This window comes from Cottoperca gobio, chromosome 22 (assembly GCF_900634415.1).
Source record: "Cottoperca gobio chromosome 22, fCotGob3.1, whole genome shotgun sequence".
Taxonomy (NCBI): Eukaryota; Metazoa; Chordata; class Actinopteri; order Perciformes; family Bovichtidae; genus Cottoperca; species Cottoperca gobio.
Genome location: NC_041376.1, coordinates 3249735 through 3262687, shown reverse-complemented (window position 1 = coordinate 3262687; position 12953 = coordinate 3249735). Strand labels below are relative to the sequence as shown.

At 38.4% G+C, this 12953-nt stretch overlaps 1 protein-coding gene across 3 annotated transcripts; it reads left to right on the top strand.

Moving 5' to 3' along the window:
* Positions 1–337: 337 nt before the first annotated feature.
* coch (coagulation factor C homolog, cochlin (Limulus polyphemus)) lies at positions 338–12457 on the top strand. Of its 3 annotated transcripts, none has more exons than XM_029460731.1 (15): positions 338–427; positions 3118–3159; positions 3243–3284; positions 4608–4764; positions 5650–5783; positions 6603–6674; positions 6804–6860; positions 6978–7125; positions 7248–7351; positions 7637–7863; positions 8193–8307; positions 8732–8875; positions 8969–9125; positions 9615–9709; positions 10210–12457. In XM_029460731.1, exons 2-15 carry the CDS (start codon positions 3126–3128, stop codon positions 10380–10382), a joined length of 1659 nt encoding a protein of 552 aa, XP_029316591.1. In that variant the 5' UTR covers positions 338–427; positions 3118–3125; the 3' UTR covers positions 10383–12457. The 3 variants fall into 3 exon arrangements, with proteins under 3 accessions (XP_029316591.1, XP_029316589.1, XP_029316590.1); XM_029460729.1 differs by having other exon boundaries at positions 6801–6860; XM_029460730.1 differs by having other exon boundaries at positions 341–431; positions 6801–6860.
* The last annotated feature ends 496 nt before the right edge of the window (positions 12458–12953 follow it).

Here is a 12953-nt window from a genome sequence, read left to right as displayed (position 1 = left end):
TTAATTGCTTCAGTTTGTTATTCAAGACAAACGTACGTCTCGCTAGATCCGGTAATTGTGTTATTATAATCTGGGCTCCAGGAATAGACGTTATAAAATGACCGAACACGCAAACAAACAATAAACATTTCTCAGTTGTTGAATCATTACTAACTGTGGTAAGTTTTTCATTATTCTGTTTTCTGTTTCTCTCCCCTTCATGTCAACCTGTCAGTGAAGCCCCTCCCACCTCCCCCTCTGATGTCACAACGGTAAGGTGTGTGTGTGTGTGTGTGTGTGTGTGTGTGTGTGTGTGAGACAGCTTATTTAAAGGGCTGCCTCTCTCTCGCTGGACGATCGACACCAGCTCAGCATCATCGGCTTACCGCCTGCTCCTTCCAGGGAATAAACTCTGAATAGTTTTCCTGAGACGACTGCTGCAGAAACAGTCAGTAAGACGACTGAGTTTGCTGCTTTATTTGCTAACTGGATGAATGAATGAATGAATGAATGAACGGCTTTCTGGTTTATTGACTGATTGATTGGCTGCTTTAAATCCAAACAGAGTGACTTGCTGACTGTTTTCTTTCCTGCTGCCAAATACTTTACTGACTGACTGACTGACTGACTGGTTGAATGGTAATTAATTTACTATCTGCCTGATTCTCTTACTGACTGACCAATAATGTGTTACCTGCCTGTTTTACTGATTGGTAAACCAGTTAGCTGGTTGACTTGTGTGATTGGCTCAGATTTATTTACTAACTGGTTTGCATGTATTAAGTGTTAATTTGATTTGTCTGTTAGTTGGTTTACTGATTGTTTTTAGGGCTGAAACTTACAATTATTTTCATTATTGATGAATTGATTAATCGATTAGTCCGTAAAATGTCCAGTTTCTCAACGTCCAAGGTGAGGTCTTTAAATGTCTTGTTTTTGTCAGTCCAAAACACAAAGATATTCATTTTAACAGGATGTAAAACAGAGAAAAGCAGCACATCTCTATATTCGAGAGGCTGAAAACAGTATTTTCTGCCATTTTTGCATAAAAAACATGCAGAGATTCTCAAAATAACTGGTAATAATTGTCGATTGACTACTAATTGAGTAGCTAATCGTTGCAGCGCTGGTTTAGTAACTAACAGTAACAGTTGTTCCTGCCTGCTTTACTTACAGACTGTTACGAATAGCTAGTTTACTGATTAGTTCACTGATTTACTGATTGGTTTACTAACTTCCTGATTGGTTTAATGGCTGGCCAATAATTAGTTAGTCAACAGTTTATGACTTATGATTTACTGGCTTGATTATTGGTTTATTTGCTGACTGGTTTTGTCTGACAAGGAATTGGAAAACTGGCTTGAATATTGTTTGCTGATTGACTTTGTCTGTTAACTGCTGAACCCGCTGCTTTACCAGTTGATTGATTGTTTCTGGCTGACTGCTTAACTGTCTTTACAAGACAACCTTGTTTAAGGGTTTACTGCTTGGTTTGCCAACTGGTTCACAAACTATTGCATGAGTGGTTTGCTGACATGGTGGCTGTTTCATACAGTAAATTGTCATTTTATTGTTGTTTACTGGTTTTATTGGCTGGAAATCACAGTATAACTATGTATCATGTATATACATTACAGTACTTCACCCCCACGTTGACCATTTGTTAATTACTCACCTTGTTTTACCTTGAAATCCTTGAGAGCCCATTTAACAACAGCAAAACTATTTCAAAACATCAGTTTACAAACTCTGACACAACTCATGCTGTATAATCCAAATCTCATTTATCCAGTCATATGCTCCGTGCTTCACAAACACATGCATTATTTTCTAAAACCTTCTAAACACTTCCGCATTAACAGTGCCTGCATGAAGAAATAGTCTGTGCTGGAGACTGTTTATAAGTGTTTTAAAATAGTACGGCTAGCAAAAATGCATGTGTTTAGGAAATGATTTAGGAACAGGTGAACAAAAAAGGTTTATCTTTCTAATTTTATGTAGATAAAAAAAGGTTTTGTTTGTTGTTGTAATACTAATTCCTGCCACAAGAGGCTGAAGTGCACCACTACCCCATGTTCTAAATAGCACTAAAAATAGGGTTAGGGGATATGGCTTAAATCTTCTATCACTAAATAGATCATTTAATTTCTATATAAATATATATAACTTGATATAGTATGTCTTCTGGTAATTCAATAAATAAAAAGTCAATATGAAATAACCATAAAGCCAACACCTCTGTGAAGTATTAATCATTTTAAGAACGTTAAGGCCTGATCTCTGCTTTTATTTTCTTTAACAGTTATAAATTAAATTAGACATTTTTATATAGTTTTGACAATATATATCGTCATATCTCCCAGCCCTAACTTAAAACATTCATGTTTTCCTCCAGGTGAGTTTTAATTTGACTATGCAATCTAAACATAAGGTACACATATTGTATGTTAGCAAGTTTTATTTCTATTGGCTAGAAATGCATTTTAAAGGCACTTCTGCCTCGTGTGGCCGGACTGAGTATTACAACAACAAACATAGTTCTGACAAAATATCTTTTATTTTTAACCTGTTTTCACAGATTTTTTAAATTAATAATTAAAACTTAAGTCACACACAGAAGAGAAAACTATATAGACTTAAAGAATGGATCACCAGAATGTTTTTTTCTCACTTGCCTCTCAGGGCTTCCGTAGTTTAGGGACAAACAGTTTATGGCTGTTAACTGCTGACTTTACCGATATGCTCATTCAGTACCAGATGACTGATTTTGTTAACCATCATCTGCCTGCTCCGCTCACGGTGTATTCTTACACTTTATTCCTGTACCATGATAACAGTATTAACTCATTTACTGGATTAGCTGTTAATTGTTTTACTAACTGACCGACCAGGCGGATTTAGTGACTGTTTTACAGATTGTTTACTGCTGGAGGTTAATGTCTGGTTCATCCATGTATAACCATGTTTTATGTGTGTGTATTGTTTACTAACTGTGTAATCATGTGTCATGTATATAGACATACATATATATATATATATATATATATATATATATATATATATATATATATATATATATATATATATATATATTTACTGACATTTTTAATGTTTTCTTCACATTATTCTGTGTTTCAGGTGCAAAAATGTCTCAGCTGTCTGTCCTGCTGCCTCTGACAGGTACTGTTCTGTGGTTTAACTTTCTTTCTTTCTTTCTTGTGTATTTGATGACGGGTTAATGTGATCTCTCTTTTTCTCTGCAGGTCTTTTCTTCTTGATCTCCGCAACATTTGGCTCAGAATCCAGTCAGTCCTGAATGTTACCTGTCTGTCTGTCTGTCTGTATGTCTGTCTGTTTGTCTGTCTGTCTGTCTGTCCGTCTGTCTGTCCGTCTGTCTATCTGTCTATTATAGACTGTGTATAAGAAGTGCATTTACTCACTATGACAGTTTTGAAGGCTCGAGTTTGGCATTTTTGCCGTTGCCATCTTGTTTTATTGGAACCAGAAGTGACACAAGAGGTCAGAGCAAAGTACAACCAAACGCTGAACAAGGCATTTATACGCTTCTAAAATGTTACAATTAAACTAAACTAACATAAACTAAAAACCCACTGTGAAAGGAAACGTATGAAAGTCTTAAGTACTGTAGGAATAGTTTTGTCTGAAGGGGTCAAAAGCTAAAAAGGTTGCAGTTTTAGGGTAGTTCTGGTTATAATCTACATTTTTCTTCTCATTCAGTCTCCATCCAACAGTGAATGTACCTACAAACAAGTATTGTGTGTATCAAAGCCTGATCTCTTCTTCCTCTGTGCCACAGAGCTCCATTGTTGTCCAAACATGGACTCATCTATTCCACACACACCGTCCTGCTGCTCCATAACTCACTAGAGACCAAATGTGGATTAATCCGCCGTTGAAAATAGACCCCAACAAATGAACTATTTCCTTCTGGGTTTTTTTCTTATAAAAACTACAGTGACCACCTGTTTTAGTAAAATACTGAGTCTTAAACCTGATCTGCGAAAAGAAAAGCTTAGTGTGTGCCTCTTAACTTTGATGAATTATTTCTGTGGGTCTCTCTGTGTCTCTGGGCAGGCAGCGGTAACTTTAAACCTTCCTGTATGACTTGTTGTCGATCCTCAGAACCTTTTTTCCATCGTGTTTATTTTGAGCCCCGAATCATAAAGAATTCCCAAAATTGAAACTCTGTTTTCTCTCTAATAGAGGAAACAGATGAAAAGCTCCTTTTATCCCAAGTCAGTCCTTTCAAAGAGCAGATTTATTATTCTGAATACATTACTGGCTCTTTCTCATGAATAGGGTTATGTAACAGTAAACTTTTTGATATCCCGTCGTAAATCCAGAGGATTTCTTCCTGTTTTTGATTCATTTTTATCTCTTTTAAAGGTGTTCTGTGTATTATTTTGACTTTATCTTTAAATCGCCTACAAGTTATTACAAGCCAATCACTGATTCAACGACCCACGGCCTCCCTCCCGCTCCCCCTCAGGTTCACACTGTTAGCTCTGTAGAGATGTTATTGTTACTTATTCTAAACTTATTCTGCTGACTACATTTCCCTTCAGAAATCTTGTCAAACATGATTGTTGTTGTGTGTTATCGATCAGCGCCGTACCCGGTGACCTGTGTGACCCGTGGAGCAGACCTGGAGAAGGACGGCATGGTAGTTTTGTGTCCTACTGACTGCAGCCAGTGGAGGGTGTCGGTATTCGGGACGAAGATCTACGCCTCCGTTTCCTCTGTCTGTGGAGCTGCTATCCACAAGTAGGACTTAACATGTTACACCTGCGAGCGTTCTTCATACCTTTCTTCTCTCTCTGGTTTTCTCCAGTTTGAAGTCAGCGGTTCGTCCAACACAGATAGATCTTTATGTTGATGAGTTGAAGTCAGGTTGGATGGAGGTAGTGATGAGAATTACGGCTCTTTGAAGGGGGCCAGATCCTTTCAGGGAGATGTTCATCATCGTTTCTAGGTTTATCTGCAAGATTTGGATCATATTCAATCAATATAATATCATTGCGCATGTGTGGATGTTTAGCAGCACTAAATGATTGTTATTGCCGGACCTGTTTACCCTCTGTATGAAATGTAAGCGACCGACAGCAGCTACAGATGTGACATAATTATGAGCAGCGTGAGTCCTGCTGTCTGCTGAACCTCAACCAAACACCAACACTACGAAGGAATGTGCATGACTGAAGGATTAAGCTCTCAACCCTGAATGACCTCCTCCTTCCTCTGCAGAGGGCCACGGGGGGAAAAACTCATTCCTTCAATTCTTCACTTCCTTATATCTCATCTTCCTGTCCTCTCTGATTCCTCTGAAGTCTGAATCTTTTAAACCATATTTACCTGTTCTTAGATGTTTTTATGCAAAGATCAAGGACACCTGATCGACACCTGTTGGGAAATCTTTCCATTTTAAACCTGACCGTTTTTATTATAGGTTACTTTTATTAAACTCTGTTTCAAGTCTGCTTCGCGAAACCAAACAGCTGCTGGTTTTAGAAAAGGCCAAAACCCAAAGAAAAAGCCACATTTAAAAACATACCTGTGTATTTGTGGACTAGGCCTAAAGAAAACAAGGAAAATAAGAGCAGAAATAAAACAGAATTATACTTAAACTTTACGCTTGTCTTTGCTCTGCAGTGGAGTGCTGGGTCAGTCTGGCGGCACCGTCAGGGTTCTGAGGCTGCAGGGACGACACAACTACATGAGCTCCTACGCCCACGGGATCCAATCACAGGCCCTGTCCCGCTGGACCGCCTCCTTCAGCCTCACCAGTAGGTGGAGCCGTTTTGGTCATACATCGATTGGTTTGTCGATTGTCCTGTGAAGCTAAATAAATTGTTTTTGGATTATTGAAACAAAAAACAAGATCATTGAAGACACTGTTTAGTATTCGCTGCATTAGATTCATTAAATGATGACATTTCTTGTCACCCAGAATTATCTGAAATTACACATATCGGTCTGAAAGCCATGACATTTGTTTCTTTCACAAAACAAACTCAACTCATGGTCCACTTACTAACCTTTTTTGGAGCTTTCAACAGTATCTAACTGTCTTCATCACAAACTTGAACACTTTCTGGATTTTATTTTTTACTTTTATATATTATTACGTAGACATAGACATAACCGCTAAGAACAAGGTACTTATTTATAGAAATGTGTGTGTGTGTGTGTGCGTGTGAGTGTGTGTGTGTGTGTCAGGGTTTACAGCTAGTTGTGGAGTTCCACCGCCCCCTAGAGGGGAAAAGCCACTTAAAGCAGCATGAAATGTTCACATCCTCTCATTACTGTGTAATCTTTATATTACTATGCTTTGATTTTTCTTGTGTGTGTTTTCTTGTGATTAGCTTTTGTAACTGTGGTGATATATAAATGAATATTACTTATACTTAACATCTGTCATCATTAACATCATTGTCCAACGATTAAACTTGGAAACTGTTTCATTGAAATGAAGGAAATATACCAGAATTTACTTTAATATACAAAACTAATTGCCTTTTTGTGTGTGCGTGTGTGTGTGTGTGTGTGTGTGTGTGTGTGTGTGTGTGTGTTGTGTGTGTGTGTGTGTGTGTGTGTCTAACCAGAGCCTGTTGATGTCCCACTGGAGTTGACGAGTGAGATCACTGCCACAATTCTGCCTGCAGCCGCACAACCAGGTAAAAAGTAATAGTTACAAATGACTGTGATTTACAAGAGCTAAGAGATGTTCTTATACACAATGTGGAGCTGACCTCCGTGTGTGTGTGTGTGTGTGTGTGTGTGTGTGTGTGTGTGTGTTGCAGCAGCAAAGAAACCACTGAAGAAGCCATCAGTGAAGAAAGCCCTGACAGGTGGAAACAAAGGTACACTGTCTATTTGTTTTTGCTGCAGGACTTACAGATTGAACATGAACTAAGATTGTTTAACTAGCACATTGTGTGTGCGTGTGTGTGCGTGTGTGTGCGTGTGTGTGTGCGCAGACTGTCCGATGGATATAGCTATGGTGATCGATAGCAGTAACAACATTGGGCAGCGGAGGTTCAACCTACAGAAGAACTTTGTCACCAAACTGGCAGCCATGTTGAGAGTCGGATCAACAGGACCGCATATAGGACTGATCCAGGCCAGGTCAGACAAACACACACACACACACGACGCAATCATTTGCGAATTCTGATTAAAAAATAAATAATAAAATACAAAATAATTGAACTTTCTTGTCTTGTCTTTCACCTGGATTATGTGTGCAGTGGTTCTCCAAGGACTGAGTTCTTGCTGAGCAACTACACTCAACCTAAAGAGCTGCTGTTTGCCATCAAGGAGCTGGCTTACCTGGGAGGAGACACCAACACAGGTACAATACACACACACGGATGCACGTCTGTGCTTTATACTGTATTCATGAGGACCCTTTCTAGGTCTAAAATGTTCACATTGGCTTATAAGAGAAAACACACACACACACACACACACACACACACACACACACACACACACACACACACACACACACACACACACAGGATAATCTAAATTCCTTAAAAGAGCTGTGAAATAGCTTTGGCAGCACCTCTGTGGCTGAAATGACATTAAAATGTCTCTTTAACCGGTTTCTTTTCTTGTTGTTGGTCTCGTGCAGGTAAGGCCATCATGCACACGGCAGAGACCTTTTTCAGCCAGGACAATGGCGGGAGGCGCGGTCACCCCCGGGTGATGATGGTGCTGGTTGACGGCTGGCCGTCTGACGACCTGGAGCAGGCGGCCATGTTGGCCAGAGAGTCTGGCATCAACGTCTTCCTGGTGTCTGTGGCCAAACCGGCGGCTGACGAGCTCGCCATGGTGCGAGACAAGGACTTCATGAAGAAGGTGCGCTCTTTAGTCACATGTGCTGTCATTAATTAAACATTTAAAAACCTCATACACTACCTCTGAAAAGTTATGAATCAGCTGTGAAATGTATGTTTATGTTTCCTATGTTTCCTATCATAACAGAGATAAAAACATATCATTCAGACATAATTGTTATCTGCATTATTGCATTACATTCTACAACATGAAAGACCATTAACACACAGAGTATTCCTCTCAGCCGTCTGACTGTATCAAATCAAGCTTGAGATTACAAACTTTAAAACGGTACTAGTGTATATATCTAACATGTTTCCTTGACAGCAGTCTGTCTCTTCCTCCTGCAGGCGGTGTGTAAAGATAACGGTTTCTTCAGTTATTTGATCCCCAGCTGGTTCAGCACCACCAAACATGTCAAACCTCTCGCTCAGAAGCTCTGCTCGCTGGACAACCTGCTCTGCAGTAAGACACAATTCTCCCCCATCTCAAACAGAACACAGCAAATCATAAATCTCAACCAAGTTCTTCCGACTCAGGTGTTAACTATACATTTACTTATGTGACGTCAACTTGGCAAGTCGTGTACCAACATTTTTGCCAGCTTTCCAAGTTGTTGTGTCAAATTGAGGGGGTGTTCACATGCATTTTCCCAGTTGGGAACCATTTCCAGTTATTCCGACACAAAATGAATGCAGCATATGTGAAATTTGGTAGTGATGGCGGAGCTAGAGAAAAGGCCAAAAGAGTACAGAAGTGAATACCCTAAAGCAGATTATATGAGAAACTGGATCTGCAACAAGTCATAGTACATGTTATATAGCCACATGTTATAGTTATAGCCAAGTTGAGAAAATGTTAATGTGTAAAATGAACTTGCATTTTTAAGGTAAAACCTGCTACAACTCGGTGAACATCGGGTTCCTCATCGATGGTTCCTCCAGCGTCGGAGAGGGAAACTTCCAGCTCGTCCTGGACTTCCTGGCCGGAATCGCTAGAAGCTTTGAGATCTCAGATGTGGGAGCTCGCATCGGTCAGCTTTACAGGATACAAATTATTTGATTAATAGATTAAACTAATTAATTGATGAACTGATTGGCTGACTGACTGTTTGTTGGATATCCAGGTGCGGTGCAGTTCACCTACGATCAGAGGCTGGAGTTCAGCCTGTTTGACCACTCCAACAAAGAGGACTCCATCAACGCCCTGAAGAGGATCCCCTACATGAGCGGAGGAACGGCCACCGGAGCCGCCATCAGCTACACCACCCAGAACCTGTTCAGGTAAGAAACACACCTGAGTGTTGAACTCTACTTCCATTAGAATACACCAACCAGGCTGGTCATATTCTGCATGTTTCTGAACCCAAACTGGTCTTAGGATGTAAAGCTATTTAGTATTTACACAAAAAAAAGTCAGATTTTTAATTAAAACAACAGACTTTTATGTTGCAGAAATATTTTTGTTTGTTTACTATGTTATTTATCTCACAACCACTGAAATATGATAGCAAAATGACAAAATGTTTGCCTGAAGCAAGACCAGATTTTAATCAAACATTACCGCAGAAAGCTCACTGGAGAAAAAGACAAAGTTTGTGGAAGAATTTAATTTAAAGAATAACTTTGAAGTGCTTGAAACTCACTGCTGCAAAATATAATCCAATCACACAGTAATGCTAGAATTGCTGAAGTTTCTCTGTGCAGGATTTGTTGTGTCTGGAGGAAGAAGACGCCTGAGTTAAACTAAATTTGTCATTTTTTCTGTATCAGGCGGACGGGACCAGGCCGCAATTTCCTCATCGTGATTACAGATGGCCAATCATATGACGACGTCAGGGATCCGGCGATGGCTGCACAGAAAGAAGGTGTGTTAAAATTATGGCTGCACCTAATCGTTTTTTCAATTAGTCGATTAATCTAACGTCTAATTTATTGATCATTCTAAAGATAATTACTAATAATTTAAAATCAAAAACGTGTATTATTAATATTTCAATATTATCTTAATATTATTTTTATCATATAACATTTTATTTATAACAAATGTAGCAAGAAACAAAGTATGCACATGGATTAGTTTCATAACTGGAGTAATATGCAGTTAAAGAACTGGCATGTATTTTTGCATCAGTGTTGGGCAAGGAAAATAATTGAAACAGTTGACAGATCATAACAACAGTTTGTAACGTTAGTTTCAGCCATTTGCTTAAACATACATAGCTGTTAAAGTAAACAGAAAATATAAATCAATGCTTTCTATGTGCCGGCGACTCGCCCCAGCTCTAGTTTAAGTAAAGAAAAACAACAACAGTTTGTGGTTTGTTGTTATTGAAATCTCACGTTTCTCCCATCCACCAATCACCAGGCATCACCATGTACTCGGTGGGCGTGGCCTGGGCACCCGTGGATGACCTCAGATCAATGTCATCAGAGCCGAAGGACAGCCACACGTTCTTCACCAGAGAGTTCACCGGCCTCGCTGAGTTCATCCCTCTGCTGGTCCGAGGTGTCTGCCGAGACTTCACAGAGAATAACTAAGAAAAAAACAAAAACGCACACACACACACACACACACACACACACACACACACACACACACACACACACACACACACACACACACACACGTGTTTGTACTTTTATACTTGTGATCAGCGTTTCACACTGTGACAGTTATCAGTACACCATCCACTCATTGCACTGCATTTTGCTATACTTCAGTAAGTGTGAAAGCTTCTTATGCATTCAAAATAGCAAGTGTAGGTTCGAGAAGCCGCAAATTGAGACATAGTTAAAGTCTTAACTCTCAAACAGACATTTTAATAAGCGAAAACAAGATCAAATATCCTCAGTTTTTAACATGTCCCCACTTTGCAGGCAGATTATGCGGTCCTCACAAGGATATGAGTACAAGAATTGACACACACACTGTATATATACTGTAAACATATTTCAACTATTACTGATAAATACACATGTATATAAAATACACACAACATAGCAAGTCACACACATATATATATATATATACCCAAAAGAAAACTATTTAATGAAGGAGATGTTGGGAAGTCAACAAAGCACCAATCATCATCATCAACAGTAGAAACTTAGATTTAGTTCAATACATTAAAGTACAGCACAAATCAGCTTGTGTCATTTTACTGCAAGGTTCAATTAAGGAAGCTACTTTATATAAAACTAATTTGAACTATGAAATAAAAGCCTTCCGGGGATCCACTTATAAATACTGGATCTTGTAATTCACAAGCAAAATGAACAAAGATACTATTTCCCCAATCATCTCCTTGTTAACATACATATCTTTCTCTCTTAGTTCTAAGTTTTATATTTTGTAATTATCCTGATGTACATTTTTAACCCACATGTGGATTTCTGTGTTTTTGTTGAACTGGAATCTGAATTCTTTCTACAAGGAAAAAGCTATAGCACCGCGTCAGCAGAAACATCTGACTTTTAAATGTTCACTTCAACCATAAGAAAGTGTTTTCATTTAAACGCTTGTCTGTTTATTTTACGAACAGAAGCAGGAAAATAGATTCACAGAGACAAACGCCTGATTTGTAACTATGTTGTTAATGCACAGCTGGAATACATTCATGTTAATAATATTAATAAGAAATGTGCCAAAAGTAAACTACGTCTTTTATGTCAATGTGGATCTGACTACAGATTAAACATTCGTCAAATCTTTTTAATTCAATGAAGTTTTGCATGTGATGTGAAAAAAACAATTTGTGCTAAAAAAAATACTTATTTTGTGTTCTTTATTATTTGCATGCAGAAATTGATAAATTATTTTGTTGACATTTTAGCATGTTTTTAGGAGTTGTAGCTAAATCTGAAGTACATCCATGTGCTGCATTTAATGCATTAAACGGCATTAAATCCAACCTTTTAATCTAGATTACATCGTTCATTTTTAATGCAACAGAAGGAACCGAGGTTTAAGCAAAATAAACATGAACAATCTAATGTAGCTGCTTTGGGTTTAATGCAGTCTTGTCTTGATCTTGGACAGAGATATGTGGATATACTTTGCAATTTTTCCTGTTTAACAAAATTGTATTTGTGCATTATATTCAAATATATGTTTAAACACATGTTAAAACGTCGCAAGGTTACAGCACATTTCAGCAACATCGCTTCATGTTTCCTGTGACATTCAAACAAAAGCAAAATGTCAACTATTGTTTAACGTTCTGTTCATTTGAGAGAACAATTTATTCATTCATACAAATTCATTTGTTGTGTCCTCCATGTCACATGTCAGGTTGCATAGATTTCAGTCCATAATAGTGTTTTTTATTTAATTTTGGAAAGAAATTAGATTACTAGCTTTTAAAATGTAGATTACCATCGATAAACCATCAATACAAAATGATAGAATGACCTGTTTGGTTCCTTTCTTTTGGGAAACAAGGTCCTGTTGGCCAACATGATGTTTTTGCAGGAGGAGTTGGACATCATAATTTAAGAAAAGATATACAACATGAAAGAAATCTGATTTTCTGTCTCTGTAAATTAAACCTATGCGATTTGGATGTTAAATGATGATTATGTCCTTTTTCTGTATTTATTAACTGTTTTCTCTGTCTCTCAATAAATAATAGTTATTTTTACAGCTTGTCCAGTGATGTCTGTTCAGATAACTGAAGCTCAAACTATTAGACAGGGACGCAGCGCCACCTGGTGCCCACACTGCAGATTACAACACAATATATGGAGTCTCATTCACGTTGATTTTAATTCTGCTCATGTTTTGTTAAACATGACAAAGGTTTACATATTTCAATCAATCAATCAATCCTCTCTGGGACCTCCCCCTCTAATTACATCATTAACTGTTTCCATGCCATTGTTACAAATGGGCTAAATTAGAAGGCTCCGAGTGATACTAAATGAAGAGCCACTCTTCTAAGGGAGCCTGAGCCAAAAGAGCCGAATCTTTGAAAACCTCCCATCACTAGTGAACGGTCCGACTCGTTACCATGGGAACCTAAATAAAGACACTGTTGAAGCTGCCATAATGAAGCGGGGCTGGTAGTGATGGCAGTGTGATGCTGAAGCTTCGATACGTGCTTCAAACTC

What these genes read in the sequence shown, in the direction of transcription:
- coch (XM_029460729.1), top strand. Translation starts at nt 3,126, where the DNA reads ATGTCTCAGCTGTCTGTCCTGCTGCCTCTGACAG. An exon ending in TGTCCTGCTGCCTCTGACAG is followed by an intron (nt 3,160 to 3,242) that starts GTACTGTTCTGT and finishes TTTTCTCTGCAG; the next exon opens with GTCTTTTCTTCTTGATCTCC. An exon ending in GCCTGCAGCCGCACAACCAG is followed by an intron (nt 6,675 to 6,800) that starts GTAAAAAGTAAT and finishes TGTGTGTTGCAG; the next exon opens with CAGCAAAGAAACCACTGAAG.